Here is a 26,841-nt window from a genome sequence, read left to right as displayed (position 1 = left end):
GAGGTGCATGTGCTCATACTCCCGAATTGGTAGCGAAGGTAAGTGCATTTCACCACTGCATGGAGGGGAAGTATATTTTACACTTGTTACTATAACCCTATCCTAAAAGTAATCTAAGCATTCATAACTTTGGTTCCTAGTCTCACCTACCACAAAGAACTGGCAGATGGGAAAAAGACTTCCCATCAAGGAAAGAATCAGATAAAAGAATACCTTGAGGAAACCTCTTAGATAAGCCCTTTCCTGATACACACATTTAGATTCCCAAGATCCCGTTACTGTAGCTGTTTTTTTTTTTTTAAAGTAGTGACCTACATGGTATTGGTTTCTTAGTTTAGTCTGTCCTCTAAGGCTCACAACTATGGAATGCAGGCCAATAGTTTTCAGTAAACTCTTACTTGCAACAAACATATTTAGTTCTGTTCTACATAAATGACTGTTTCTGGATTCAAATTCAGGCCACTATTACTACGGTAGTATCTCACTATTATAGGAAAGATGGGAAAGAGAAAAGAAGGAATGCAGAATGAAGCTGAAAGTTACCCTTGGCTGTCTTTGTTAATTCCAGCATTTATAAATACATCAAGATTTATCATTTGTGTGTTATTTTACAGTTTTTATTTGAAAAAAAAAGATCCTATCTACAAGGATCAAAATTTGGGACCACGCCAGTTGCTTAAGGTCAACTGTAAATGGGGGGGGGGAATCAATATTTTCTCGGATGCATTTCCCACTTATCAGATTGTTTTCCACATTCTGCAAGGAGGTCCTATCCCTAAAAAACTATTTTCTGACTCATGTTTATCATGTGTAGCTCCTGTTAACAAAAGGTAGTCAGAATATTGGACCAAAAAGAAAAATGCTCATTCTGAAGATATTTTGCTGTTGAAGTAGCATTAAAATACTCTACTTTCAGTACTTCAGGTCCTTTATCACTGGGACCTGCCACGATTTGTATAAATATTTAACTTGTTGGTAATTTGCCCTTCTGAATTGGGCCGCTACGCTATCATCTTAGTGGCTAGATGATTTAAAGAAGATACTGGCATGAAAGAGAGGCAGGACAAAATCACATTCCCAATAAGCTAATGACCACAGAAAACATTTTACCAGGGCCAATAAAATATTAGTAGCAAATGGGAGCCTTCACGAACACAAATTCTAAAGAATTAAGATTATGTTCTTTTTTCCACTGATGATTATTAACATTACCCAGTATTTTTTAAATTACTGGATCAAATCCAGGCTTACTCATAGTTAATAGAAGCCCTGTTGAAATAGGTGCATTTGAATTATAACAAAGACAGATTCATTCACTGAATTAGCCTAGTTTTTCTGTTCTTTGAGTGAAGTATGCTGAAGGTAAATAGATGATAGATGGTAGGTAGGTAGGTAGGTAAATAGATAGATGATAGATAGATGGATAGACGATAGATAGATAGATAGATAGATAGATAGATAGATAGATAGATAGATAGATAGATAGATAGACAGATAGATAGATAGATAAATACTGTAGATAAATAGATAGATACTGTAGATAGATAGATATGGATAGACAGATAGGTATGGATAGACAGATAGATCCATATACACACAAATATACATAGATACATGCATACATAAATACAGATTGCTTGCTGCTGTGAAGAAATACATTCCAACCCTAAATAATGCTTCACTGATTTTAAATGCCTGTTCTTCCTTGTATTATCCATGCTATTTTGCCAATTGCATGTTAATTATTTGTAATATTTTGTGGTTGTAAAATGATTTTATTAACACATTCTAAAATCATTTTGTTATGATCCATTCAGTAAACCCTGGGTGAAATTAGGAAATAAAGAGGCATAGGTTAGGCTAGGCTGGCCACGCTAGGACAGGAAAAGTCTGTAACACAACATTGTGGAAAGGAGTTTGTACATTCACTGTTGGAGCCGCGGTGTGGCTCAGGCTGTAAGATAGCCTGTCATTAAAACACAGCTGCCTGCAATTACTGCAGGCTCGAGTCCCACCAAGGTCCAAGGTTGACTCAGCCTTCCATCCTTTATAAGGTAGGTAAAATGAGGACCCAGATTGTTGGGGGGGCAATAAGTTGACTTTGTATATAAATATACAAATAGAATGAGACTATTGCCTTATACACTGTAAGCCGCCCTGAGTCTTCAGAGAAGGGCGGGATATAAATGTAAATAAATAAATAAAAAAGAACCAATCATGAAAGCCTTTGTCTACAAGAGTTCATTTCTACTGTATCTATCCTTCTTTCATTTATTGATAGTTCTTGACTTACAACCTTTTCTTTAGTGACATTCAAAGTTATGACATCATTGAAAAAGTGACTTACGACCAGTCTTCATACTTACAACTGTTGTAGCATTCCCATATTCATCTGATCAAAATTTGGACATTTGGCAACCAGCATGTATTTATGATTGTTGCAGCATCCCAAGATCATGTGATCTCCATTTGCAACTTTCCCAACTAGTTTCCAACAAGCCAAATCAATGGGGGAAGTTCAGTGGTGGATTTCAAATTTTTTTACTACCGGTTCTGTGGGTATGGTTTGATAGGCATGGCAGGGGAAGGACACTACAAAATCCTCATTTCCTCCCGATCAGCTGGGATTTGGGAGGCAGAGAATAGATGGGGGTGGTGGGGCCAGTCAGAATTTTTACGACCGGTTCTCTGAACTACTCAAAATTTCTTCTACCGGTTCTCCAGAACTGGTCAGAACCTGCTGAAACCCACCTCTGGGGAAGTTGGATTTGCTTAACAACTATGCGATTCACTTAACTGAAATAATTCATTTAGCAACAGTGGCAAAAATGTCATAAAATCAAGCATGACTAAAACCTCCTTGTTTAGCGACAGAAGTTTCAGTCCCAATTGTGGTTGAATGTCAAAGTCTACTTGTAAACTACAGTTCCTGCAAGAATCAATCAGTGTCAGTTTCTCATGGTCACTGAAATGCTCAGTTTGCTTCGGATTGTTTTTCTGCAAGCTTGACTTGTTATGGATAAACAATATTTTAGTTAAATAAAAATGGGACATACCCCTTCAGAAAGATTATGATTAAAAAACTTGTCTTTCCAATGCTGGAAAAATAATTTCACGTATTTGTTGTTGTTAGTCACGAAGTCGTGTCCGACCCTTCATGATCCCATGGACAATGTTCTCCCAGACCCTCCTATCCTCTACTATCCCCTGAAGTCAGGGGTGGGTTCCAAATCCCATCACTACCAGTTTGCTCGTGCACGTGTGCTCGTGCACACACAGTGCTTTTGCGCATGCACTCGCACACACAGCGCTTCTGCACATGCGCAGAAGCAGGTGGGTGGAGCCTCCCACTGCTGCTGCTACCAGTTCACCTGATCCGGTGCAAACCGGTAGCAACCCACCACTGCCCGGAGTCCATTTAAGCTCACACCTACTGCTTCAGTGACTCCATCCAGTCACCTCATTTTCTGTTGTCCCTTCTTCTTTTGCCCTTAATTTTTCCCAGCATTAGGCTCTTCTCCAGTGAGTCCTTCCTTTTCATTAGGTAACCAAAGTATTTCAGTTTCACCTTCAGGATCTGGCCTTCTAAAGAGCAGTCAGGGTTGATCTCCTCTAGGACTGATGGGTTTGATCGCCTTGCAGTCCAAGGGACTCGCAGGAGTCTTTTTCAGCAACACAGTTCAAAGGCCTCAATTCTTTGGCGCTCAGCCTTCTTTATGGTCCAACTTTCACAGCCAAACATTGCAACTGGGAAAACCATAACTTTGACTATATGCACTTTTGTTGGTAGGATGATGTCTCTGTTTTTTAGCATGTGTCTAAATTTCCTATAGCTTTCCTCCCCAGGAGCAAGTGTCTTTTAATTTTTTGGCTTAGTACTAATTTCTTATATATAGCAATAGCACTTAGACTTATATAATGCTTCACAGTGCTTTACAGCCTTCTCTAAGCAGTTTACAGAGTCAGCATATTGCCCCCAACAATCTGGGTCCTCATTTTACTGACCTCAAAAGGATGGAAGGGTGAGTCAACCTTGAGCTGGTGAGCTGCAGGTAGCCGACAGCCAGCAGACGTAACCTGCAGTTCTGAATTCTAACTACTGTGCCATCATAGCTCATCACTCATATATGTAGGCCTAATTGTTGTAATTATTGTTGTGGATGCCAAGTAAGTTAAAGAGTTAGTGAGTCCTCCTTTGCAATTGTCTATCTCCCTCTTTGCCTGCTCAGATATCTGGTAAACCTCCACTCACCCCTCTGTTTTAATACCTATAAGAAACTACTGGGAGAGGATATCTGTTTGCTGCTGTTGACACTTCTAAGCTGGGTCGGAGAGTCTATAGAAGCAAAAGTTTTGATTTGGTGTCTGGAGGCTGCAGGGGTCTGGATGAGATGAAACAGGCTAAGATTGAGCACTAAGAAGAAGGAATTGCTTTTTCTTCAGAACCCTCCCTGTCTATTGTAACTCAAGTGAATGTTGCTTTCCCAAAGGAGCAGATCTGCAACTTGGGAGTCCTCTTGGATTTGCAGCTATTGCTGGATTCTTCATCTTTATTTGGTGCAGTGCATTACTGCGCCTCCTGCCTGGAATAGAATAGCTGGGCAACTCATGAGGACTAGACTGCTGCAGTGAACTTTAACAGAAATGCTTTAGAAGATGGAAATCACAGTTGATGAAGACAGTAGCAACCTACCTTCTGATGAGTGTGTTGCTACAGCTACCTTGCACTTTTATTGTGGGTGCTGCACTGACTTCAGTAGATTTCCAGGTACAATTCAAAGCAGTGTTTTTAGTCTGTAAAGTCCTCCCAAGTTTGGCTCTTAATATTTTTGGACTGCCAAATTTTAATGACAAAATGCTGGAAATCTCCAGCGACCATTGAAAAGAGATTCATGGCCATAGATGACTCATCCTGGAACTATTCTATTCTGACTCTTAGAAATAGTTCGTATATATTTATTTATACATATAATTCATAATTTTAATTCTTTTCCTAAAGGTTGGACCCAGGGGCCTGGAGCTATCATTGGAGAACATTCTCAAATTGGGGAGCGAAAGACTCGAGAAACCACATCTGAAGACAAAAGGACACAAATCAGCCAAGATTTTTCAGGAAGGAGTTTGACTATTGACACTCTGACAGACAATGAAACCCAGATTGTGGTAAGTCTCATGTAAGAAATAATTCACATCTTTAAGAGGTTTTGATCAGACAGAAAACTTTAAGGAAATTTTCCTTGTAAAAAGATGTGGGAGATGGAGAAATTAGAGCCCTTTAGGTGCTGGAAGACTTTAACCAACCTTGCCTGATGGCTACCTTGGCTACAGGGGATGGAATTTTGCCTCCATTAGTATTTGGAATGCTACGGATTCTTCATCCTCATGACAAAACCACAGCTAGGTTATACAGAAAAAGAGATAAACATTAATCCCTCCCTGACTCAGCCCATATTTTTCAAACTCATGTAAAAATCAAGAAACCCGGGAATAAAATGTTTCCCATTTTCTTATGGAATCCTATCTAAATACCATTTTCCCTCCATTATTTTTTGTCCATTGAGATCAGTGGCTCATAAGTGGAAATATATGGGGGAACCTAAAATCAGGGATTATTTTTAACAGGTGGTTTTAGTGTCTTGAATAGAACATTTCACCCTGTGTGGTCATATCAAATCATATCAAATAGTGCAGGGATCTCCAACCTCCAAGCTTTGCTGGCTGAGGAACTCTGGGAGTTGAAGTCCACAAGTCTTAAAGTTGACAAGGTTGGAGACCCCTGAAATAGTGAATTATATTTTGAGCGGGAACACTCTGTGGGTAGGGTTCAGGTATATGCTTTCCTAAAAAGACTCTATTCAGTACCACCCAATAATATCACTTTCTCTCTCTCTCTGGAGCACTGTTCTGCTTCTCCCTCTTCCTTTTTAAAAGCTTAAGCCCAATGTTCACACGAAAGATGTGGAGTTGATCAAACATACAGTTGTCTGATTTGTCAGACCTAAAAAGAGTCTGAACTTGTTAGTCCTGAAGGCTGTGAACTCAGCCATCTGTATAATTTACAGTTATAATTTCTGTCCTTGTTTCTCCTGGTTAGCTAAAGCTTCCTAAAAGATGACATAGAACTAGGCCCAATGGAGGTGAATTGACCCTTGTAGGGATCGGTTCTACTGTACTAAAGGAAGCAGATTATTTGGATCCATTTCAGGCAGTTTTAGGCTTTGAAAATACTGAAACAGCATTGATTGCATTATGCAATACCTCTGATGGGTATAGGAATATCCTTGAAAGCCACCTTGAGCCGTCACGTGCGAGTCGGCGGCAATAAATTTTTTTTACATAAAAATACAATTTAAATTCAGTTATTCAGTTATTCAGTTGTAAAAAGTATGTGGCACATCCATTCTGGCTCTCCTTGATCTCTTAGCAGCTTTCAGTACCATCAGTCATGGTGTCCTTCTGCACCAACTATGGAGGTTTAGGAATGAGGGGGTGGTGTTGCCCTGTTTTTCTGTTTTCTTCCAGGGTTGGTTCCAGTTAGTGTTGAGAGGGGAAGAAGCAGAGTTCAAGCCCCAAGCCTCTGCTTTGCCTTATTATTTGAGGCTGCATACTTCTCCACATACCTTTTAATCATTTAAAAGCTGATGTACACAATGATACTCAGTTGTAAATTCCTACTCCATGTGAACCAAGTGATACTATCAAGATTCTTTCTTGGAGTCTGGAGGCTATGAGGGTCTAGATGGGAAAGAACAGGCTTCAGTTCAATCTTAATTCAACCTTAAAGAGCCGAGGTGGCACAGCGGTTAAAATACAGTACTGCAGGCTACTTCAGCTGACTGCTACCTGCAGTTTGGCAGTTCAAATCTCACCGGCTCAAGGTTGACTCGCCTCCCATCCTTCCGAGGTGGGTAAAAGAAGGACCCAAATTGTTGGTGGAAATATGCTGACTCGGCAAATCACTTAGAGAGGGCCGTAAAAGCACTATGAAATGGTATATAAGTCTACATGCTATTGCTATTAATCTGAGGACTCAGATTGTTGGGAGCAATATGTTGACTCTGTAAACCACTTAGAGAGGGCTGTAAAGCTCTGTGAAGCGGTATATGGGTAAATGCTAATGCTATTGCTATTAATATGTAAGCGTTCTTGGGTTTTCAGGTTTCTTTGAATCCAATGACTTTCCATTTTTAGTTCTCAATGAGGTAATAATACTTTCCCCAGCCAGATGTGTAATTTGAGGATCCTCCTGAATTTAGAGCTCTGATTCAAGTAGAAGGTGGCAGCTGGACCAACAGGGTTTTTGCACAGATCCATCTCATATGCCTGTTGCTCCAATTCTTGGATGTGGCGGTAGTCCTCAGGAAGTCACTCATGCATGGTTACCTACCAGATGGACTAGTATATTATCTGGTGGGCTATTACTATAACCCCTCTATATAGCGCAGCTCTTAAAAACAATTTGGAAACTGCAGTTGGGTCAGAGCCCAGCAGTATATGAAGTTGCAGTGTTTTAGCATCATACCACTACTTCATGAGCTGAGCTGGCGCCCAAAAGGTTTCAAGGTGCCAAGCTACAGAAAGGTTTCAAGGTGCCAAGCATAGAAACAGTTTATTTTCAGGACTGCCTGTCTTCAATTATTTCTGCTGATATCTCCAGATCTGATAGAGTGCTTATCTCCAGGTCCTATCTATTAAACAATGGCTTCTGCTAGGAGTCAGGAAGTATGGAAGGATGCCTTCTCTGTTGTAGTAGGTCTCTGTTGTGGAGCTTCCCCTTCCCCCCTTCATGGTCCTGCTGAGGGTTTTGTTTTTTTTGCAAAACTTTAAATGTATGAATGTTCCCTTGAACAGAGGGCCAAACGTCACCTGAGCATGTTTCATTAATGCTAGTGTTCGTGGAAATTGATTTATAGACTGTGAATATGATTTACATTTATACTACTTTCTATTGTTCATTTGATATTGTAGGGTTAGTTTGTTATCAGAATCACAAGAGAGAGTTGGGCAGCCATGTAAATTGCTCTATTAAAATAAGTATAAATAAATAGCCTGCACCCTAGAGCTGTTATGGTTTTAAAAATGGGAGATACATTGGGAATTATTTAGCTCTCTGAGACTTTTAAATAATAAGTGCAGTAATAGCTTTAAAATAAAAGCATTTAATCAACTTCCAAGCTAACTTCTTGATGAAAATAAATCCTGCAATTCAGTATTGTTTATAAGAGCTGTCTAGAATTATGTATTTGATGTGAAGAGCTGTATGTATGGAGCTCCTGTATGGAACGTTTTAAAACAGTTAAAATGTTTTATACAGTTAAAATGCTCGAGCATGCTTCAGGAACACCTGCTCTTGCAGAACTGGTCACGTAAAGATGTAGATCATATACTCCTACTGGAGACACATAGATTGTATCTATTTAAACAAAAACCACATACAAACCACTAGATTTCATTAGATTGGTATTCAACTATTTTTGAAAAAAATAAACACATTCTATGCAACTGCTATTATTACATGCCAAGAGCTGCTTAAAACAAATTCAGATTCTGTTTCTTTAAAGATGAATTTAACGAATGGAAGCTTTAACACAAGAGATCCAAACTCAAACATGGGAAGAATTTAATGACTGCAGATGCTCTTAAGCAGTGGGGCAGCCTGCTTTTTGGAGTTGTGGATGGTCCTCACTGGAGAGTTTTCAAGCAATGATCGGACATTCATTTGTCTGTGATAGTTTCAGGATTTCTGTTTTGGGCAGAGGGTTGGATTAGAAGATCTCCAAGGCCTCTTCCAACTCAGTATCTCTATGATAAACCACAATAGTGTATGCTGAACTAACACAGCCATTTTTTCGTAATGCTTAAAATCAACTTTTAAACTACAAACAAACTACATTATTGCTTTAGGTCAGGTATAAATCCCTCCTCCTGCCTCTGTGGTGCCTCATATAGCTTTACTCCATTATTTACTTCTTATCATTGCCAATGAGCTTACTTCATCTATTTAATTAAATTCTATTTTTCTTACAAAATAAAGGTAAATATGTACAACTGCCATGGGCTGGATAATGGAGAAGAGATCCAATGGAACAATAAAAGGATATTTTTAAGTGTGTGATCCCTGGAGGGAGCAAGAAGGTCAAAACGTTCCTATTCTAGGTTAGGAAAAAAATAGAGACTTCTTCATGTGGTGAATAGAATGTCTATGGAGAAGTGTAATTCTATTGGAAAGTTCTCTGAATGATACAGAGATTAGCATCCTATTGTTTATGCCCTTTGAAATGAGAGTGTGAACCATTACTAAATGGAACAGTATATTTTAATGAATTGAAATCAGCGTAAAAGAAAACTCACACTGCATATTCTCACAGTATAGTGCCAAGAGTGGCCATTGCACACTATAGCTGGGAGCAGGTAGTCCGACATACCGAGTTATGCTTGTAGCTGACTAGCTTCATTTCAGGTCACTATGGGGCAAAGATGTAGCTCTGAAGTGAAAAATGTACACAGAGAGGTTGTATAGTCTGCTCACAGCATGCTGCATGCATCATAGGGAACAGAAGGCTAAACTTCCTTGGAACTGTAGTTGCTATGCAGTAACTGGAACTGTAGAAATCAAAGCATTCATGGCAAAGAGATAAGTGTCATCTTCTGCTCATTCTTAAGTCCCAAACTTGTGATAAAGGTTAGCTGCAGAGAATGTTGGAAGAATTGACAGCCCCAGAACAGGTTTAGCAGAAACACATATTCCAAATTAGAGTTATCCAATAAAACAGCCTCCCATCCTACTCAATGGCAGAATGATCATGACTGCAGGAAGCAAAACAAATACACACACACAAAAAAAAAACCAAAAAAAAACAACCAAAACCACAAAGCCCCCAGTGTTCACACTGAGCCCCCTCATCAGCAAACAGTTCTTCTAGAAGCTATCTGGAACCTACTATCTGAGCTGCTGGATTCACTGGCTGGATTAGTGAGAGTCCCTATGATTTTTATTGCTCAGGGACTTTAATCTGCAACCTGGTGACTGAGTCCAGGGCAGCTTAGGGATTCACAACCATGGCAACCATGCACCTATCTTAAGTCATTGATGGCATGCAGCCACATATTTTTTCTGATTTTTTTCCCCTTGTGGAAGTTGTGATATTATATGGTTGTGGAATACCTTAATATCAGTCCACAGACAGATCAGTCTCTAATTGCCTTCCAGGGTCCTGGGGTCCCCTCTCAATGGGGAAATAAGATTTATTTGATTGATTTGCCCCAGGTAATTGCAGAATCCTGCAGGGTTTCAGAAACAGCTCGGAATTTTTTTCCTGAGGATCTAATGAGCAGTGGGTTGAGGCTTAATATCTTAGTCTCTGAAATGGACAGGTGGCTCATCACACCCCTATTTAAAACATCATTCCTATGTGATTTCTCTCTGACCACTGATTCCTGGGGTGCATCTTGATTTACTAGGACCTTTTGGAAGTGAAGTACAAGGAAAGATAACTGTGTCGTGTCCCACTCCTCCGCTGACGGCCGGGTCAGGGAAATCCAAATCAGGCGTGCCTCTGCAGCTCTGCCAAAGTCCTAGCAAAGTCCTCAGTGACTTCAGCAAGATATGTTTAGACGTTGCCTGACTCAGAGAATGCCAGAAAGCAGATCCTTTATATAGGCCATGGGGTGTGGTTCCATGACTCAGCACTTATCCAGGCCTGCCCCTCCCTTCCTTCTGTTGCCTCCGCCTATCAAGTCTTCTGACGCGAGGGTCACTCCAGTCGGCAGCTGTTGGCAATTGACTTCCCTCAGGCTCACATGCTGTGGAGGAGGGGGAGGGGTCTAGTTGCTCCATTTGCCTGGGCATGGAGCCAGAGCTGGGGGTTGGAGGTATTTCCTCCTCTTCAGCCTGTCTGGGTATGGAGCCAGGGCTGGGGCCGGGAGGCATACTAGGACATTCCTCCGTGTTCGGAAGCAGATAAGAAGACCCCGGCTGTGGTGAGATCAGACGAGACACAACAAACTGGAGGGTCATTGAAGGAAGACCAAAATCAGTAAGAACCACCTTCTTTTTTTATGGAAGATTGTTGAAAAGGACTGTAGTTACCAAAGACCTTGGAGGAAGTGGATTATCTAGATTTATTTAGGCTGGGATTCAGTATGGAGTCAGCATTACTCTTACCGATGACCTGTAGTGGAGCGAGGATGGAGGTGATGCAAATGTCCTTGTGCTCCTTGACCTTCAACAGTTTTTGATAGGCCGCCTATCTTTCTAGGCCGCCTGTAGATATTGGGAATTAGGAGTACTGTTTTATGGTGCTTCTCTTCCTTTTCCAGTTCCAGTTGGAGTTTACTCCCTAGGTCCCTCCTTTGTTTGGGACAATGTTCTCTCCCCTCCTGTTTAAAATGTACATGAAACTACTGAATGAAATTATCTGCCAGTTTGACGTTTGGTATTATCAGAATGCTGAAGATAACCAATTGTACCTTTTAATTCCAAATTGACCCAATGTATCCCAATGCTAGGAGGCTGTGCAGACCTGCATGGAGAGGAATCAGTTTGACTTAATCCTATTAAGATAAGTGGCTGTGAATATTAGGGTCACCTAGATTTGGGGATTTTCCATCTCTTCCCCAATTAAGAGCTTTCCTTAAGTTTATAGCTTCTGCAGACCAAGTGGGTCATGTGTTGTCTAGTTACTATAAAGCTGTACAGGGCATAGGGCCAAGTCATTTGAGAGACTACCTCTCCCCCACATTTTCTGCCAGCTAGTGTGGGCCAGCAGAATGAGTACACTTTGGGTCACTTTGATGCATGCAATATTATGTGACACCTTCTCTGTCATGGCACTTGACTTCTGGAATGGGGTCCCCTGTGTCATTTCTGCTGCTCCAATCCTAATTAAGGAGGACTTAAAGGCTGGCAGTCTTCTCAGGCCTTGGTCTACAGCGCATACAATTCCTTATGGCATTCCTTTTGCACAAATTGTTATGGAATAGGCAGATTTCCATCTTATTTATTTATTTTGTATGGGGTGATATTGAATTTTATATGTTGCTATTATATTGGGATTTGGGAATTGGACAACACCTAAACTGAATTCAATGTGGCTGGATTCATACATTAAATTAAGCCATTAGATATTTTTCTTATTTATGACATTAGTATACTGTGTGAATCCAACCATTGTGGTTTGTATTGTGAATGATGGCTTTTTGTGTTGTGTGAATGCTTCTGATTTAGTCATAGTTAACCAAAACAGCTTAACAATGATGCAAAAAGTCAGCCTATGATGCAGATGAATGTGATGTAGTGGTTAGAGTGTTCAGATGGAATTAGGCAGTTTCTCCCAATTTAGCCATAGAGTTGTTTGGGCTGGTCGTGAAGCAAAATACAAAATAATCTTAAATAATAAGATTTAAGCTCCACAGACATGTGGAAGGACATGAATGTAAGCAATACTTTAAAAATAAATATCTTTATGCTTTTAAAACATCTGATATATGCCTGCTGCTCCCCCCCTTAATTTCTGCCAGGAATAGATTCCAAGGTTTAGGGAATTTGTCCCACAGTTAGATTCTTGCTAGAAAAACATTTAACAACAAAAATACCTTTTAGCTGACTCTGATTGGAAGTTAGAAGTAGTATAAGAGAATTTGCACTGCAGGCAAAGCATACCACAAGACCTTAACTGATCTCTGAAGGTCAGAGCCAAATTTAGCAGCTTATGCTGAGATGATGGAGAGACAGCATGTCAGAATCTTTAGATGAACTGAGCCAAGTAGAACAAGGCTACTTTCCAAAACTTAGTAATGGATGACTTAGAAGAGGCCATGAGTATCTCCGTAGAATGGGAAAAAGAAAGAAAGAAAGAAAGAAAGAAAGAAAGAAAGAAAGAAAGAAAGAAAGAAAGAAAGAAAGAAAGAAAGAAAGAAAGAAAGAAAGAGAAAGGGGAGGTGGAGTACATTACAGCTTGGATGTAATGGTGACAATGTCCTCGTTATCATTTCTTGGGAAGAACCTGGGTCTCATCTCATCCCCAAACTGGATTCTGAAATATTTTATTTCCTCATTCTCAATCATGATTTTTCAAATCTTTGCTTCATATTTGCTTGTTGCAGTCACTCAATATTGAAAAATGGTATTATACTTGAAGGACACTTGTCTGTTAATATGTCATTTTTGGGTTATTGCACAGCTGAGCAAATGCTGAACTGCTTTGCAAAATCTATCCTCCTATCTGATTCCCATATAAGTTGATTTTTTTTATTACAATCAACTCTTCAAAGAGTTGCTACTTGACAAAAGTAACATACCTTTCTCTCAGTGCACCTGGTTTTGCAAAATAATGAAATAGAAACAGTGGTTCACATATCCTATCTGACTGCCGAATAGGGATGGTTATCTCATCTGGCTTCAAGCTATTTTAACAACAACAACAACAAAAATTCCAGTGAAGTTACACGTATTTTAATATTTTTTTTAATCAGTTCAGTATGACTGCATCTCAAAAGATCCCTCTGTTAAAGTACTGAAGTTTGCAGATGATACTGTCAGCATTCCAGAAAAAGACCCCAACTCCAAGTAAAACTCCAAAGCAATCATCTTTCAAAGTTCTATTTACTAGAATAGGTAAACGGGCACATCTGGGAAAACCCAAATCTGAGAGGTCTGGGTTTTCCCTCATTAAATCAAAACCCCCAAGACCATCCCCTGACTCCTCAGTCGATCACATGCTCCAATCTCCATCCGTCCCATCTCGAGACAGCACTCCGACCACTCCTTCTCCAGATGTAGGATTGGCCTGACCTTGACTGACAGGAAGAATGCTATTAAGTCTAAAGACAACCCCTCTACTAAATCCCCCCTCCTACTTTCCCACACATGAGAAAGTGGCAGCACAGAAGCTTCCGGCCTAATATGGCTTCCAAAGCTGACAGATACAACATCGATTGGTCTTATTCGAGACAACGACAAATCTGCATACAGACAAAAGGTTGAACAACTAGCCTTGTGGTGCAACCACAATCTTGCACTAAACACACTCAAAACGGAAATGGTGGTAGATTTTAGGAGAAACTCACAGTATCAACAGTAGAGACCTTCAAGTTTCTAGGTTCTATCATAACTCAAGACTTAAAATGGACACCTAACATCAAAAATGTCATCAAAAAAACACAACAAAGAATGTTCTTTCTGTGCCAATTCAGAAAGTGCAATCTGCCCAAGGAGCTGCTGATTCAGTTCTACAGAGAATTATTGAGTCTGTCATCTGCACCTCTGTAACTGTCTGTGTTGCATCTAAGTTCTCCCTCTGTCTGTCCTCCTAGCAGGGACAATGCATTCCTGACTTGTTCTTGATTGGCTGCCGTTTGACAGCCAAGTATAAAAGAGCTGTCAACCGGGTGCGTTCTGTTTTGTTACTGACTGTTACCATGAAGTGCACTTATTAGAATAAATGTTAGCTGTTGATATCTGTCTCGACTCAGTCCTTGCTGCACCCCCTCGAGCTCCGATGAAGCACTGGCAACTAAGGTGGGATGCAGGGCTGAGGGAACAGAGTGAGTGGAGTCACTAAAGAGCGGTGTACACTAGTGCATACTTCTCTTGTGAACGATGATATGTTGTCCCAATTGTCTACCGACAGTTGGCAGGAATGGCTTCCTCACATAACTTTGTGCTGTTCAACCCAGCCATGGAATTGTGGGAGCCGTATGTAGTGCATTTTGAATGTTTCCTTATCACTAACACCTACACGGACCTATCAAGTGACCGGAATTGCACCTGTTTCCTCAGTTTTTGTGGAACAGAGATGTTTGAAACTGAGATGACGCTGATGGCACCAAAATTGATACATTCAGGGACCTGGGACAGTTTCATGAACAAATTAAAGAATCACTACACTCCAGCGCCATCCAGAATCGCTCGCCGCCAACTGTTCTACCACAGGGACCAGGCGGAAAGAGAATCGATTTTGTAAATTTGGATGATTATCCAAATTGACCGGTTAGTGAATGGCTAGTGGCTTAGCGTTGGCTACTAGCTAAGCCAGACCTCACCTTCCAAACAGCATTTGACGAAGCATGTGCAACAGAACTATCTAATCGAGGGGCTGACATGCATGTCAAGCTGACATGCAGAGGGGCCAAAGCCCACCAAAATCAAAAGGAACTGCCATTCACTACAGTGAAGCCGACCTCCAGGACAATTCAGATGGGGAGGAAGATGTCAATTGCCTTAATGAGGCAAGAAAAAAGAGCCAGGCAAAATGCAAGGGTTGTGGAGGAAATCATCCTAGAGCTGCCTGCAACTATAAAGACGCTATCTGCCACTGTTGTGGGTGGAAAGGCCATCTCACCAGGGTCTGCAGATCGGCCTAACCGCCAAAAAGACCATTGGACAGGCAGCCATTCAACATGCGTGTTCCTCAGAGAACTGCCAGAAATCAAGACGACTGCATTGCCATTTTCCACAAAACAACCAAAGGGAACTCGGCCTGTCATCAGAGCGGGCAACCTGTCAAACAGAAAATCCGCCTTACGGTCCAGATCAAGGGAACGCCGTGGCTGGTGGAGGTGGACACGGGATCAGCCACATCAATAGTCTTGTGGAGCACATTAAAATGACTGGTGCCAAGAATCGCCAAGAGACATTTGGAACCATGTAGCCTATGTTAAGAGACTATCAGACTATTCCCATCGTAGGCAGTGGCAAATTCAAGGTGCAGTTTAAGGAATTCTCTGGTCATCTGCCATTGGTGGTTGTTGATTGCTCTTTACCTAGTTTTCTGGGGCTTAATTGGTTTGAAGCCCTGGGATTGACCATATACGGTATCAACTCAATAAGATTTAATGAGTTGGGGACTTCCTGTGGCTCCACTGGTCATTGAGGATGGTCTTTTTAGACTGCCAGCCCTGGATCACGTAGAGCTGCTAAGACAGCGAAAATCAGCTGTCTAGTGGCTTGGAAATCTTTCCCCCGGGTGAAGAGGGAAAGGTGAGCGATCGGGTGGAGGTAGAGCTCCCCCAAAAGCACCAGAAATGATCATGGAGGCTTGAAGGGAAGAGCTCCCTTGGTAACCCAAAGAGCTCCGGATCTAGGACGCCTCTGTCTTTTTTGGCAGAGCAAAACGCCGCAACCACATCTGTGATCAATATTGAGATTAAATGGATTTTTGACTTAACCAGACAGAGCAATGTCAGGAGGCAAGGTAGATGTGAGTACCAGACCTCAACCCCGTGTGTGGATTCCATTTGAGAAGAAAGGAAATGGCGTCTGAGTATAATGGGCATGAAAGTGAAAGTCAAAGAGGTGTTTATTAACACTGTTACTGTTTATAACTTTGCTTAAACTTGCTGGATGTTACGTTTATATAGTAAAATTTATATAGTTTGAAGAAATTATAAAGTGAAAGCTGGAAGGATTATACAACTGATTTATTCAACTTAAATACTGTGTTTACGAAAAGATTTGATTTTGTTTTAAATTATAAAATCAAAGTAAGATGGTTTCTGTACAAATACAGTCTGCTGTCTTCAAGGAAGTTGGAACCCCGTGAATTCAACTACATAAATTACAAGAGGAGCTGAAGGAATTTCTGAAGGGTCAAATTTCTGTTTGGGATAAAAAAATTAAGGAAATTGAGGAGAAAATATTGAAAATTAAAGATTTTATTGCAACTGAGGGTGAAGAGATAAGAGAAGAAGTGGTGGCAGCATTTAAGACTCTGGTTGAATATATAAAATAATTGGATGAAAAAGTGGAAGAGATTGATCAAGTTAATTTGAATTTAAAAAGCAAAATAGAGGAGTTTCAGACCAAGGCAGAGAATATAAAGCAGTTGGATGATAGAGTTGAAGAAATTAATCAAGTTAATTTGGACTTAAAAAATAAAATAGAGGTGCTCCAGATCAAGGCGGAGAGAGCAGAAGAAGAGCGGGTTTTATTGCAATACAGAGTTATGGAATTTGCATTGAGAGTAAGAGGCCTGAAAGAAAATAAACGAGAGGACTTAAAAAAGATTTTTGCAGAGGCTTTTGCACAGCTGATTGGACAGAAAACAGTGGACTTTGAAATCCAAATTGAAAAAAATTACCATGTTAATTCATGGGTTGCAAAGCAGAGACATTTGCCAAGAGATGTAGTAATTTATTTTACATCTAGGAAGATTAGGAATGAAATTTCACAAGTTTCTTATAAAAACAAAATTCAAATATTGGGACAAGAGATATTGGTATTGAAAGAAATTCCTTCTAAAATGTTAAGAAATAGAAAAGAATGTGCTTTTTTGGTGGATCAGCTTAGAAATCTCCAGATACAGTATAGATGGAATGTACCAGCTGGATTAACAGTAAACTATAAGGGAGGGAAATATTGTCTTAATACAGTTTTTAAAGCAAGAGATTTTTATACTAAAATATTGAAGGTTGGAAGTTTGCCATTGTTAGAAGTTAAGATGGAAGAAGAGGTAGGAATGGTTAAAAAAGGGGAAAAGGAAGCAAAGCAAATACAACCTAAAATTGGGGCTGTAAATTTGGGAGAAGAAACACAGAAAGCATTTTTTTTGCTTCTAAAAGAAAAAAAAGATTCTGACAATCAGGCAATTCAGCTGGGATCATCAGAGGAGCCTTTTAAAAGCATTTTTTACAACATCTTCAGCCAGAGGTTGTAGAAAAAATGCTTTTAAAAGCCTCTGATGATCCCAGCTGAGCTGCGCGATCATCAGAGCCTTTTTTTACTTTTAAAAGCATTTTTTCATCCAAAGAGAAAATGCTTTTAAAAGTTAAAAAAAACACTCTCTGTTGATTGCGCAGCTCAGCTGGGCATGGGAGGGGGCAGGGATTTTTGTTACTGGTTCTCTGAACCACCCACCACCATCACTATCGGATTGGGCAATCTGGTCCAAACCGGGAGACTTTTACCCCTGGGAGACACCCATTGTGACATCCATCAAGGCTGATGTCTCAATCTGTATCTGTGCGGATTATAGGGGTACTCTAAATTGGGCATTGCAAGCCCATGCCTATCTGGTGCCAGTAGTGCAGCACCTGCTGCACTCCCTAGGTAATGGATCTATTTTCGCAAAGCTCGACTGCCTGTTGACAATGCCATCGCAGAGGCCCAGACGATCACGCACAGAGGTGCATTCAAATGCCACCGACTCCAATTCAGAGTGAGTGTGGCCCCGGGGTTGTTCCAGAGCCTGATGGAATGCCTGCTCCAAGGAAATCCTGGGGTCATGCCTTATTTTGATGACATGCTGGTTTCTGCACCCAGCATGCCAGAGCTGATGACCAGACTGTGCCAGGTGCTCCATCATTTCTGGCGCGTCAGACTCAAAATGAAGAAGAACATCGCAGTGCCCCAAGTGGAATTTCTGGGGTTCCTAATAGACAGCTCCAGTCTGCACTCCACATCAGCTAAGACAAAGGCAATCCCAGAAGCACCACCTCCTCGCAGTGAGATCAAACTCCAGGCATTCCTGGGTCTTTTAAACTTCTATGCGATTTTTCTCCCACACAAAGCATTGGTGGCTGAACTTCACCACCTCCTGGACCAAAGGGCTCCATGGTTCTGGAGTGCTGAGGCGTCTGCCGCTTTCAAAGCTGTCAAACAGCTCCTGGTTTCCAACGCAGTTCTCACTTAATATAGTGAAAACCTTCCCCTGCGGTTGGCCTGCGATATGTTCCCATAAGGGATCGCTGCTGTCCTAAGCCAAGTGGCATTGAGGCCCCCGTAGCTGTTTTTCCCCGAACCTTGGTCACCATGGAAAGAAACTACTCTCAAATAGACAAGGAGGTATTGGCGCTTGTGGCCAGAGTCAAAAAACTTCATGACTACCTCTACGGCCGCACATTTGGACTTGTTACCGAACACAAGCCTCTATTGAGACTCCTGGCCGGCAACCGCCAGACCCTGCAGATTCTCTCGCCATAGATTATTTTTATTTATTTATTTTATTAGATTTTTATACCGCCCTTCTCCCGAAGGACTCAGGGCGGTGTACAGCCAAATAATAAAACCCCACAATATACACATTAAAACAGAAACTTAAAACCAAGCATATTACATAAATGGCCGAAATTTAAAACAATCAATTTAAAACCCTAAAATTCATAAATAGTCCCAATTAAAATTTAATAAAACTTTTAAGCCAGTCCCGCTTGAATAAATAAATGCGTTTTCAGCTCACGGCGAAAGGTCCGAAGATCAGGCAATTGGCGTAAACCATGACCCGATGGATGGAGTTCCTGGTAGCATATTCCTTCACTCTGACCTACTGGCCTGGAAAGCACCTCTGACACACCAATGCACTTAGCTGCTGCCCTCTGCAAACCATGGTAAAAGACCCAGTGCTGCCTCACCTGTTTTCCTGATTGACAGCTCCCTGCTCCCGGTGATCACCTCTGACATTGCCCAGCATTCTACTCGGGATCAGGTAATCATCCAGGTTTTAGACTGGGTACACCGAGGTTGGCCTCAGAGATCTGTGAACCCAGAGCTTCAGCCTTAAAAAATGAAGCAGCATGAACTCTCGGCCCAAAGGGGCTGCCTTCAATGGGGACACCGGATTGTGATTCTCCCCCTCAGAGAGTCTATACTTAAGACCCTGCACCAGGGCCACCCAGACATAATGAGAATGAAGGCCCTGGGAAGGAGTTATCTTTGGCCCAAGCTAGATAAAGAAATAATTAAATGGGACTCCACCTGTCAAAGGTGCCAAGAGACCAGATCCTTGCTGCCTAAATTGCAGACACAAGAACCCAAGGGCACCATGGTCCCACATACATATTGATTTTGCGGGGCCATTCCAGTAGCAGGTTTTCTTAGTCGTAGCCAATGCTTACTCGAAGTGGGTAAAAATCATGCTAATATATTCTACCACCTTGGAAGTGGTCATTAGGGCCCTGAGGAAACTGTTTACTACTCATGGGTTGCCCGACCTGTTGGTGTCGGACAACGGGCTCCAGCTAATGTCCACCGCATTTGAGCTATTTTTAGCTGGAGTAGGAATCAACCACTGCCTGATTTCCTCATTTCATCCGGCCAGTAATGGGTTTGCGGAACATGGTCCAATCCTCTAAGGAAGCACTAGGGAAGATGGGCCCCAGGAATTGGCAAGAGAGGATAGATGAGTACCTGCTAGTGCAGCACACCACACCATGCCAGCTCACACAAGAGCCCAACAGAATTACTCATAGGCAGGCGGCTGAGAACCACCCTAGATAGGCTTCACCCCCAATATTCGCCCAGCAGGCCCCTAGACTCGAGGCGCATCCCATTCATTTAGCATGGGTGACACCATATCTGCCCAAAATTATAAGGCCATCCCTTGTGGTTGCTGGGTAAGTTTATACAGGGTGGAGCTAGACCATGGTGAGTGTGGCAGCACCACTGTGATCAACTTAGAGCCTGATAGAACAGCGTGGCACAAAAATCGCCCGATGAGGCTGTGCAGGAAAACCTACTCATGGTGCTGAGCACGGGACAATATAACAGCCCACCACGAATGGTAGCCAGCCACTCTTACGAAAATGAACCCATTAACTTACCAGCCACCCCAGAGAGAGTTCCTGAAGGTCCTCCTCTGGAAAGTCTGATGGTGATGACGGCAATTGGTAGTCCACCAGAAGATGAGGCTTGCCAATCAGAACCATTGGCAAAAACAAGCCCCTAAAGATCAAACCAAGTCTGGCGACACCCAGCGTATCTTCAAGGCTACACATACGCAGACTAGATGGGAAGGAGTGCTATGTTCTAAGTTCTCCCTCTGGTCTGTCTCCTAGCGGGGACAATGTGTTCCTAATTTGAATAAAGTATACAATTATAAAGCCAAGTATAAAGTAGCTGTCAACTGGGTGCATTCTGTTCTGTTACTGACTGGTACCATGAAGTACATTTGTTAGAATAAACATTAGCTGTTGATATCTGTCTCACCTCAGTTCTTGCCGCACCCCCTCAAACTTGGATGAAGCAGCAACCAAACAAGACAGACACAGACTTCAACGGATAATTAGAACTGCAGAAAAAACAATTGCTACCAATCTGCCTTCCATTGAGGACCTGTATACTGCACGACTCAAAAAAATGGCTGTGAAAATATCTACCGACCCCTCACATCCTGGACACACATTGTTTAAACTTCTACCCTCAAAACTATAGGGTACTGCACATCAGAACAACTAGACACAAGGACAGTTTTTTCCAAAATGCCATCACTCTGCTAAACAACTAATTCCCACAACACTGTCAAATTATTTACTAAGACTGTATTACTATTCTTCATCTCATCCTTCCTATTACCTGTCTCCTCCCACATAACTATTAACTACGTTGCTTGTATTTTTACGATTATATATTGTTATATTGTTCTATTGTTTCCTAGTATGATTTGATTGCTTATAAGTAACCTATGACCTAATTAGTAACCTTATTCGTAACCTATGACCATCAATGTTGTATCTTATGATTCTTGACTAATGTATTTTTTCCCTCTCCTTCCCCCACCACTTTTTTTCCTTTTATGTACACTGAGAGCATATGCACCAAAGACAAATTCCTTGTATGTCAAATCATACTTGGCCAATAAAGAATTCTATTCTATACTATCCAGCTGTTTTCAGAAATTAACCAAATTCTATACAACTACCGTATATACTCGAGTATAAGCCGAGTTTTTCAGCACGTTTTTTGTGCTGAAAAACGTCCCCTCGGCTTATACTCGAGTATATACGGCTTATACTTGAGTTTTTTTTTTCTTTTTCACATTATACGGATGGTGCAAACTTCGGGCTTTTGCATTAGCACGGGAAGCCCTGCGGTGCAGTGAGAGGGCGGGCGGGAGCCGCCAGCCTTCTCGGCTGAGGGAGGGAGGCTTTCCCTGACCGGTAGCTGCCTCATTTCCCTCCCTCGGCTTATACTCGAGTCCCCAGTTTACCCCAGTTTTTTGGGGTAAAATTGGGGACCTCGGCTTATACTCGGATCGGCTTATATTCGAGTATATACGGTATTTTTATTCCATGACAACTGTTATTTAAAGTGAATTAGCACTCTCTTTCCCTTTTTCTTTTAAGATAGCATTTTTCTTTATATATCTGTTGTGTATATTGTGTTTGTGTAGTTTTTTATTGATTTTCTATTATAGTAAACAAATAGACATTTGGGGTATATATGGAGGCAGACCTCATTCCTATTACCAAAATCCCACTGCAAATAATATATTCAGGTTTATAACAACATATGCTAATCATAGAATCCAATCCATTAAACTCATGGCTACATCAAGGAGAGAGATGTTATATTGTGAAAATACCATAATCCAGTCTATTAGCAAGGTTAGTTTCAGTCCCAAATACCCTCACATTTTAAAGTAAATCTAACTCCTCCTGATTCTATGGACAAATTGAGATTAATAAAGCAATGGGTTTTTCCTGAAACAGATGATATGACAGAACAGTACTGCAAAAACCAAGTTTCACCAAAAACTCTGTCTCTGCCTCCACTCCTGGAGATGGATAGATTGGTAAATGGTAGGATAGTATGAGAGTCAGTACACTCCTCAACTCTACTTGAACTGGCACTTGGTCACCTATTTTTATTCTCAAGGATCTAATGTTGTGATAGGTATCCAGTTTTTTTCAATTGATTTTTTTTAAAAATAGCTGCCTGCTGATTATTTGAACCAACCATGGTTATATATTGCTCCATAAGGGTGAATTGACTGTTCTGTGGAGCAACTGACTTGGTTGCTTATGTTATGCAAACATGCAGCCATATGTATGTGGTTGGCCTACTCCACATCTCATCAATTCAACGAAGTCTTTGGATGGGACCTCTTGGGTCTTTGGATACCCAAGAGGAATGTCTTCTCTGTTCCGGTATCTGCTGTATTGAGCATTTCCCTCAAACTTCTGAGATTCAGCTGGCCCTGACCTACCACCCTTTAAGAAAGCTCTGAAGACTAAGTTCTTTCCCCAGGCATTGGGCCAAGAGTTTGATCAACCCACTATATGGGTGGTTTGTGGTTTGTTCCTAATCCATTATATATTTTTTTCAATTTACAAACACACACACACACACACACACACACACACACAGAGTGATGTTTATTTAAGAATCTCTTATCTGCAAAGTCTCCTGAAGAATGGACAGCCATATGAACTAAATTAATGAATACTAAATGAATGAATGAATAAATAATAAATAAATAATCTTAACCCAATTTACATCATACATAGATCTTTTCAAATACCAAAATATATTTTGAGAGGGGCCTCAAGCAGTTTCCCTCCTTCTTATCAAGGCTAAGTCTGGCTGGCTGGTTCCTCCATCTCCTACCCTTTTCTAGAGGATTCTACTTAGGGATATCTCTGTAAAAAAGGTAGCCAAAATATTCAGCAAAATAATATAATTAGATTACAAAACCTTACTCAGAACTCCTTCCTTCTTTCCTTCTCCCTCCCCTCAGCTTGTTTTGTTTCTGTTCCCTTCTTGAGCCTTGCTGTAACTAAATAAAGGCGGTGGATTGGGACATAATAAAGATCCAGTAATGAGGTCATGATGGAGCACAATCCGAGATGTAGAAACAGCCAAGTCCACCCAGTCCCGGCATTTGCTCTTTTCATTTGTTTTCCCTCACTTTATTGAGAACACATTTGGAAGCTCCTTAACGTGTGAATCCTGAAATGAGAAAATAGGCTAACATGGGTGACAACTGTGGAACTAATACACTTTTGATGGTTCACATCACAAATGCTGTTATTCTGAAGAGCTTCTCTCAAGAGATTTTGAAGGTGAAGATATAGTCCTGATATAACCTTGGGTCTTCATTTATGCTGGTGTACTCCACATTATATCTGAGAATCAGCTCTGTATACTAATAAACTGCTAATAAAGGAGTAATCATAAAAAGAATGCCAATGAATGCCACAGAATATATTTCATGCCAAAACAGAGGGCCAGTACCCAGAGCAGTTGGATAAGAGAAGTATGATAGCACCAGGCTTCTCTCCCCAAACTGGAATGAACTCCTTAAGCTTGCTCACAAGAAATTCAAAAAGGAATTCAGAGAAGGAATATTAGTATAAGCAAGTAGGAAAAGAACTGCAGCATCTGCTCTAATTTAAGAACTAATCGTGTGTATCAGTGGTGGGTTGCTACCAGGAGGCTCCGCCCACCTGCCTGGATGTCTTTGCGCATGCGCAGAAGCATTGTGTGAGCACACAAGCGCCCACGAGTGAACCTGTATGGCCAAAACTGAAACCCACTACTGGTGTGTATGGAAGTTGCAAAATAACAAATGAAAAGGTTAAAATCCTTTTGCACTTATTTTTTTCTTCCTGTCCCACTTTCTGGACTACTTGCCACCTTTTCATCTACCTTTTAATACTCAGATTTGCTATAACCTTGATTTTCGTACACTATGTAAGAAGTACTCTCAACTGTGCTATATGAACATATAATTGTTGGAGCTTCCAATTTAGTGCGTTGTGTGAATTGCAGTTTATTTAGTGAAATATGATCAAACGAGCGATGGCTAAAGTTGATGCATGAATCCAGTTTACGAGACAAAATAATTGTCAGTTAATTTCTGAATGGTTGGCTGAAAAAAACTAAGGTCTGGAGAAGAATTAACTTAATAGCTCTGGGAAGTAGAATTTCCTAGGAAGAGTATGGTCATTGCAACATTTACTAATGAAAACCAGCTGATAAACCAAAGATTGAGGTATCTGGAAAGAAATGGAAAAGTGGAAATTCTACTCATGTTCCCAGTATCATTGCATATGAATTGACCGGGAATATTACACAGTTGTTTAAAGATCAGAGAACAGTAGAAAGAAGCTACTGAAATAAATCCAATGTGGGTCATATTCACATATTACCCTGATTAACTTAACTTTATTTACTCAATTAACCCAAAAGCACTCACATGATGTACCATACTGACTGAAATGGTACATCATATCAGGCTAAAATGAGGTTGGCCAGTTGTGACATAAAAATATTTGCTTTGGAAAACATTTGAAAGACTGTGCAGTTGAAAGATTAAGGGCAAAGTTTTTCTACATCAACATATTTTATGCAATGGTTAGAGACTATGAATCTAGACATTGCAGAAAAGCAATTATTTTTTGGCAGGTTTTCTTTAACAATTTGTCTTCCAGTTTCGTTAACTATTTTTGTTTAATTAAAATAGGAGAGAATGAGTGCAAATCTCCAAGTTAATTCTCTTCTTTTGAAGGGCCGCAAGGACCAATTCCCAATCAAGTCCAAACTTTGGCCAATACCTTGTTAAAAATAACTGCCAAATCTCGGCATTCTTTATGAAGTTGAAAATTCTGCTGTTAGCAAGGCTACTGTGAAATCCACATGATTTTATTGGTACCATTCCAGGATAAAATCTTGACTACAAGATTATTTAACTAGAGCCAGAGCCTTCTGCAGCATGAAGTCAATAAGGATTAGGACAGTGTTTATGAAGACAAAATCCCTCTGCAAAAAAATGGGTAATTTGAAAGTCCAAACATATCTTCTTAGGATCATGTGGTGTTAACTTATAGAAGTCTCTCAACAAAAGGTTATTATACAGTAGTACAAGAATAAAGGGTCTTTAGCAAACAATGAATTAAAAACCTTGAGAAGAGGTGTACTAAGGACTACTATCACTACCTGAGTTACCATATCTATATTGAGAGATATGTTACATCATTCATATGAGAAAGGGTTCAACAAATTTTTACCCTAAATGTTAATTTTTCCAGGGCAGGAGATTAAATGCTACTAGAAGCAGAAGCAGCAGAGTAAAATGATCCCACTAACTAAACCAAGTGGCATAGCCATTTTATGTTATTAGCGTATTTAAAGGTTAAAGGGGGTGGAATAGAATAGAATTTTTTATTGGCCAAGTGTGATTGGACACACAAGGAATTTGTCTTGGTGCATATGCTCTCAGTGTACATAAAAGAAAAGATACGTTCATCAAGGTACAACATTTACAACACAATTGATGATCAATATATCAATATAAATCATAAGGATTGCCAGCCTTATTATAAAGGGGGTGGAGAAGTATGAACTTGCAATTCTTCAGTTATTACTGAACTATAATGCCTAACCATCTCAGCAATTATATATACCGGTGGTAAGGAAGGTTGCCAGATTCAGTGCATTTTGGAAGACGAAAAGTTCTACAGCTTTGGGTTAGAGGATATTCACATGAGAACCAAAATTAAGTATGTTTTTTTTTTTTGTTTAATTTGTTGTAAAACCTCACCAGTATAGGTAGATAATGTTGAAAGAAATGTCCACCTGGGTCCATTTCCAAGTGGGAAGAAAGACACTGGAAACATGGAGACTCCTTGGAAAGGTGGTTCAGTGGTGGACAGAACCACATGGTTTGAGGTCCTAGGCAATCGAGCACATGGGTGGGTGGATGTGTGAGAGAGAGAGATTTATACCCTCTCTTGGGCTTTTAACTTGCTTCCTGTTCCTGTGAAAAAAATGTATTCTGATTGGTTGTCAGACTCCCATGGGGCCATGCAGGGTAACTTTGTAGGTTGTCTTGACTCCCAAGCTTGGTTGAATCTTGCTGGGTGATGCAATGAAGGGGCTTCCTAATTCCTATTATGGATTAATGACTTTGTCCTGTTTGGATCTTGAGTGAGGGCTAATCCTATCACCCTGGAGCTGAAGATCTTTTGTCTTATAGATAAGATGGCACCAAAACCTTTGCTAGGGCTGAGTTTCTGTGTTATTTCTATTTCTCTTTTATGGGAAATATTCTTGTTATGCTTGACAGCTTTTTCCCCTCGACTTTCATTTGTCTTTCCTTCAGTGAACAAAGATTTGCTAAAACAAGA

The 26,841-nt window shown here is 40.7% G+C and overlaps 1 protein-coding gene across 2 annotated transcripts in view; it reads left to right on the top strand.

Annotated features, from left to right (window-relative positions):
• Positions 1-26,841, top strand: part of PLXDC1 (plexin domain containing 1) — a 102,160-nt gene that overhangs the window by 37,399 nt on the left and 37,920 nt on the right. For both annotated transcript variants that reach the window (XM_058180804.1, XM_058180803.1), the window contains exon 2: positions 5,000-5,163. In XM_058180804.1, coding sequence (XP_058036787.1) covers positions 5,000-5,163 — 164 coding nt within the window. The remainder of the gene's footprint in view (positions 1-4,999; positions 5,164-26,841) is intronic.

The sequence above is a fragment of the Ahaetulla prasina genome, chromosome 4 (assembly GCF_028640845.1).
Source record: "Ahaetulla prasina isolate Xishuangbanna chromosome 4, ASM2864084v1, whole genome shotgun sequence".
Taxonomy (NCBI): Eukaryota; Metazoa; Chordata; class Lepidosauria; order Squamata; family Colubridae; genus Ahaetulla; species Ahaetulla prasina.
The sequence above is the reverse complement of the archived record's forward strand: the minus strand, read 5'-3'. Positions and strand labels throughout refer to the sequence as shown.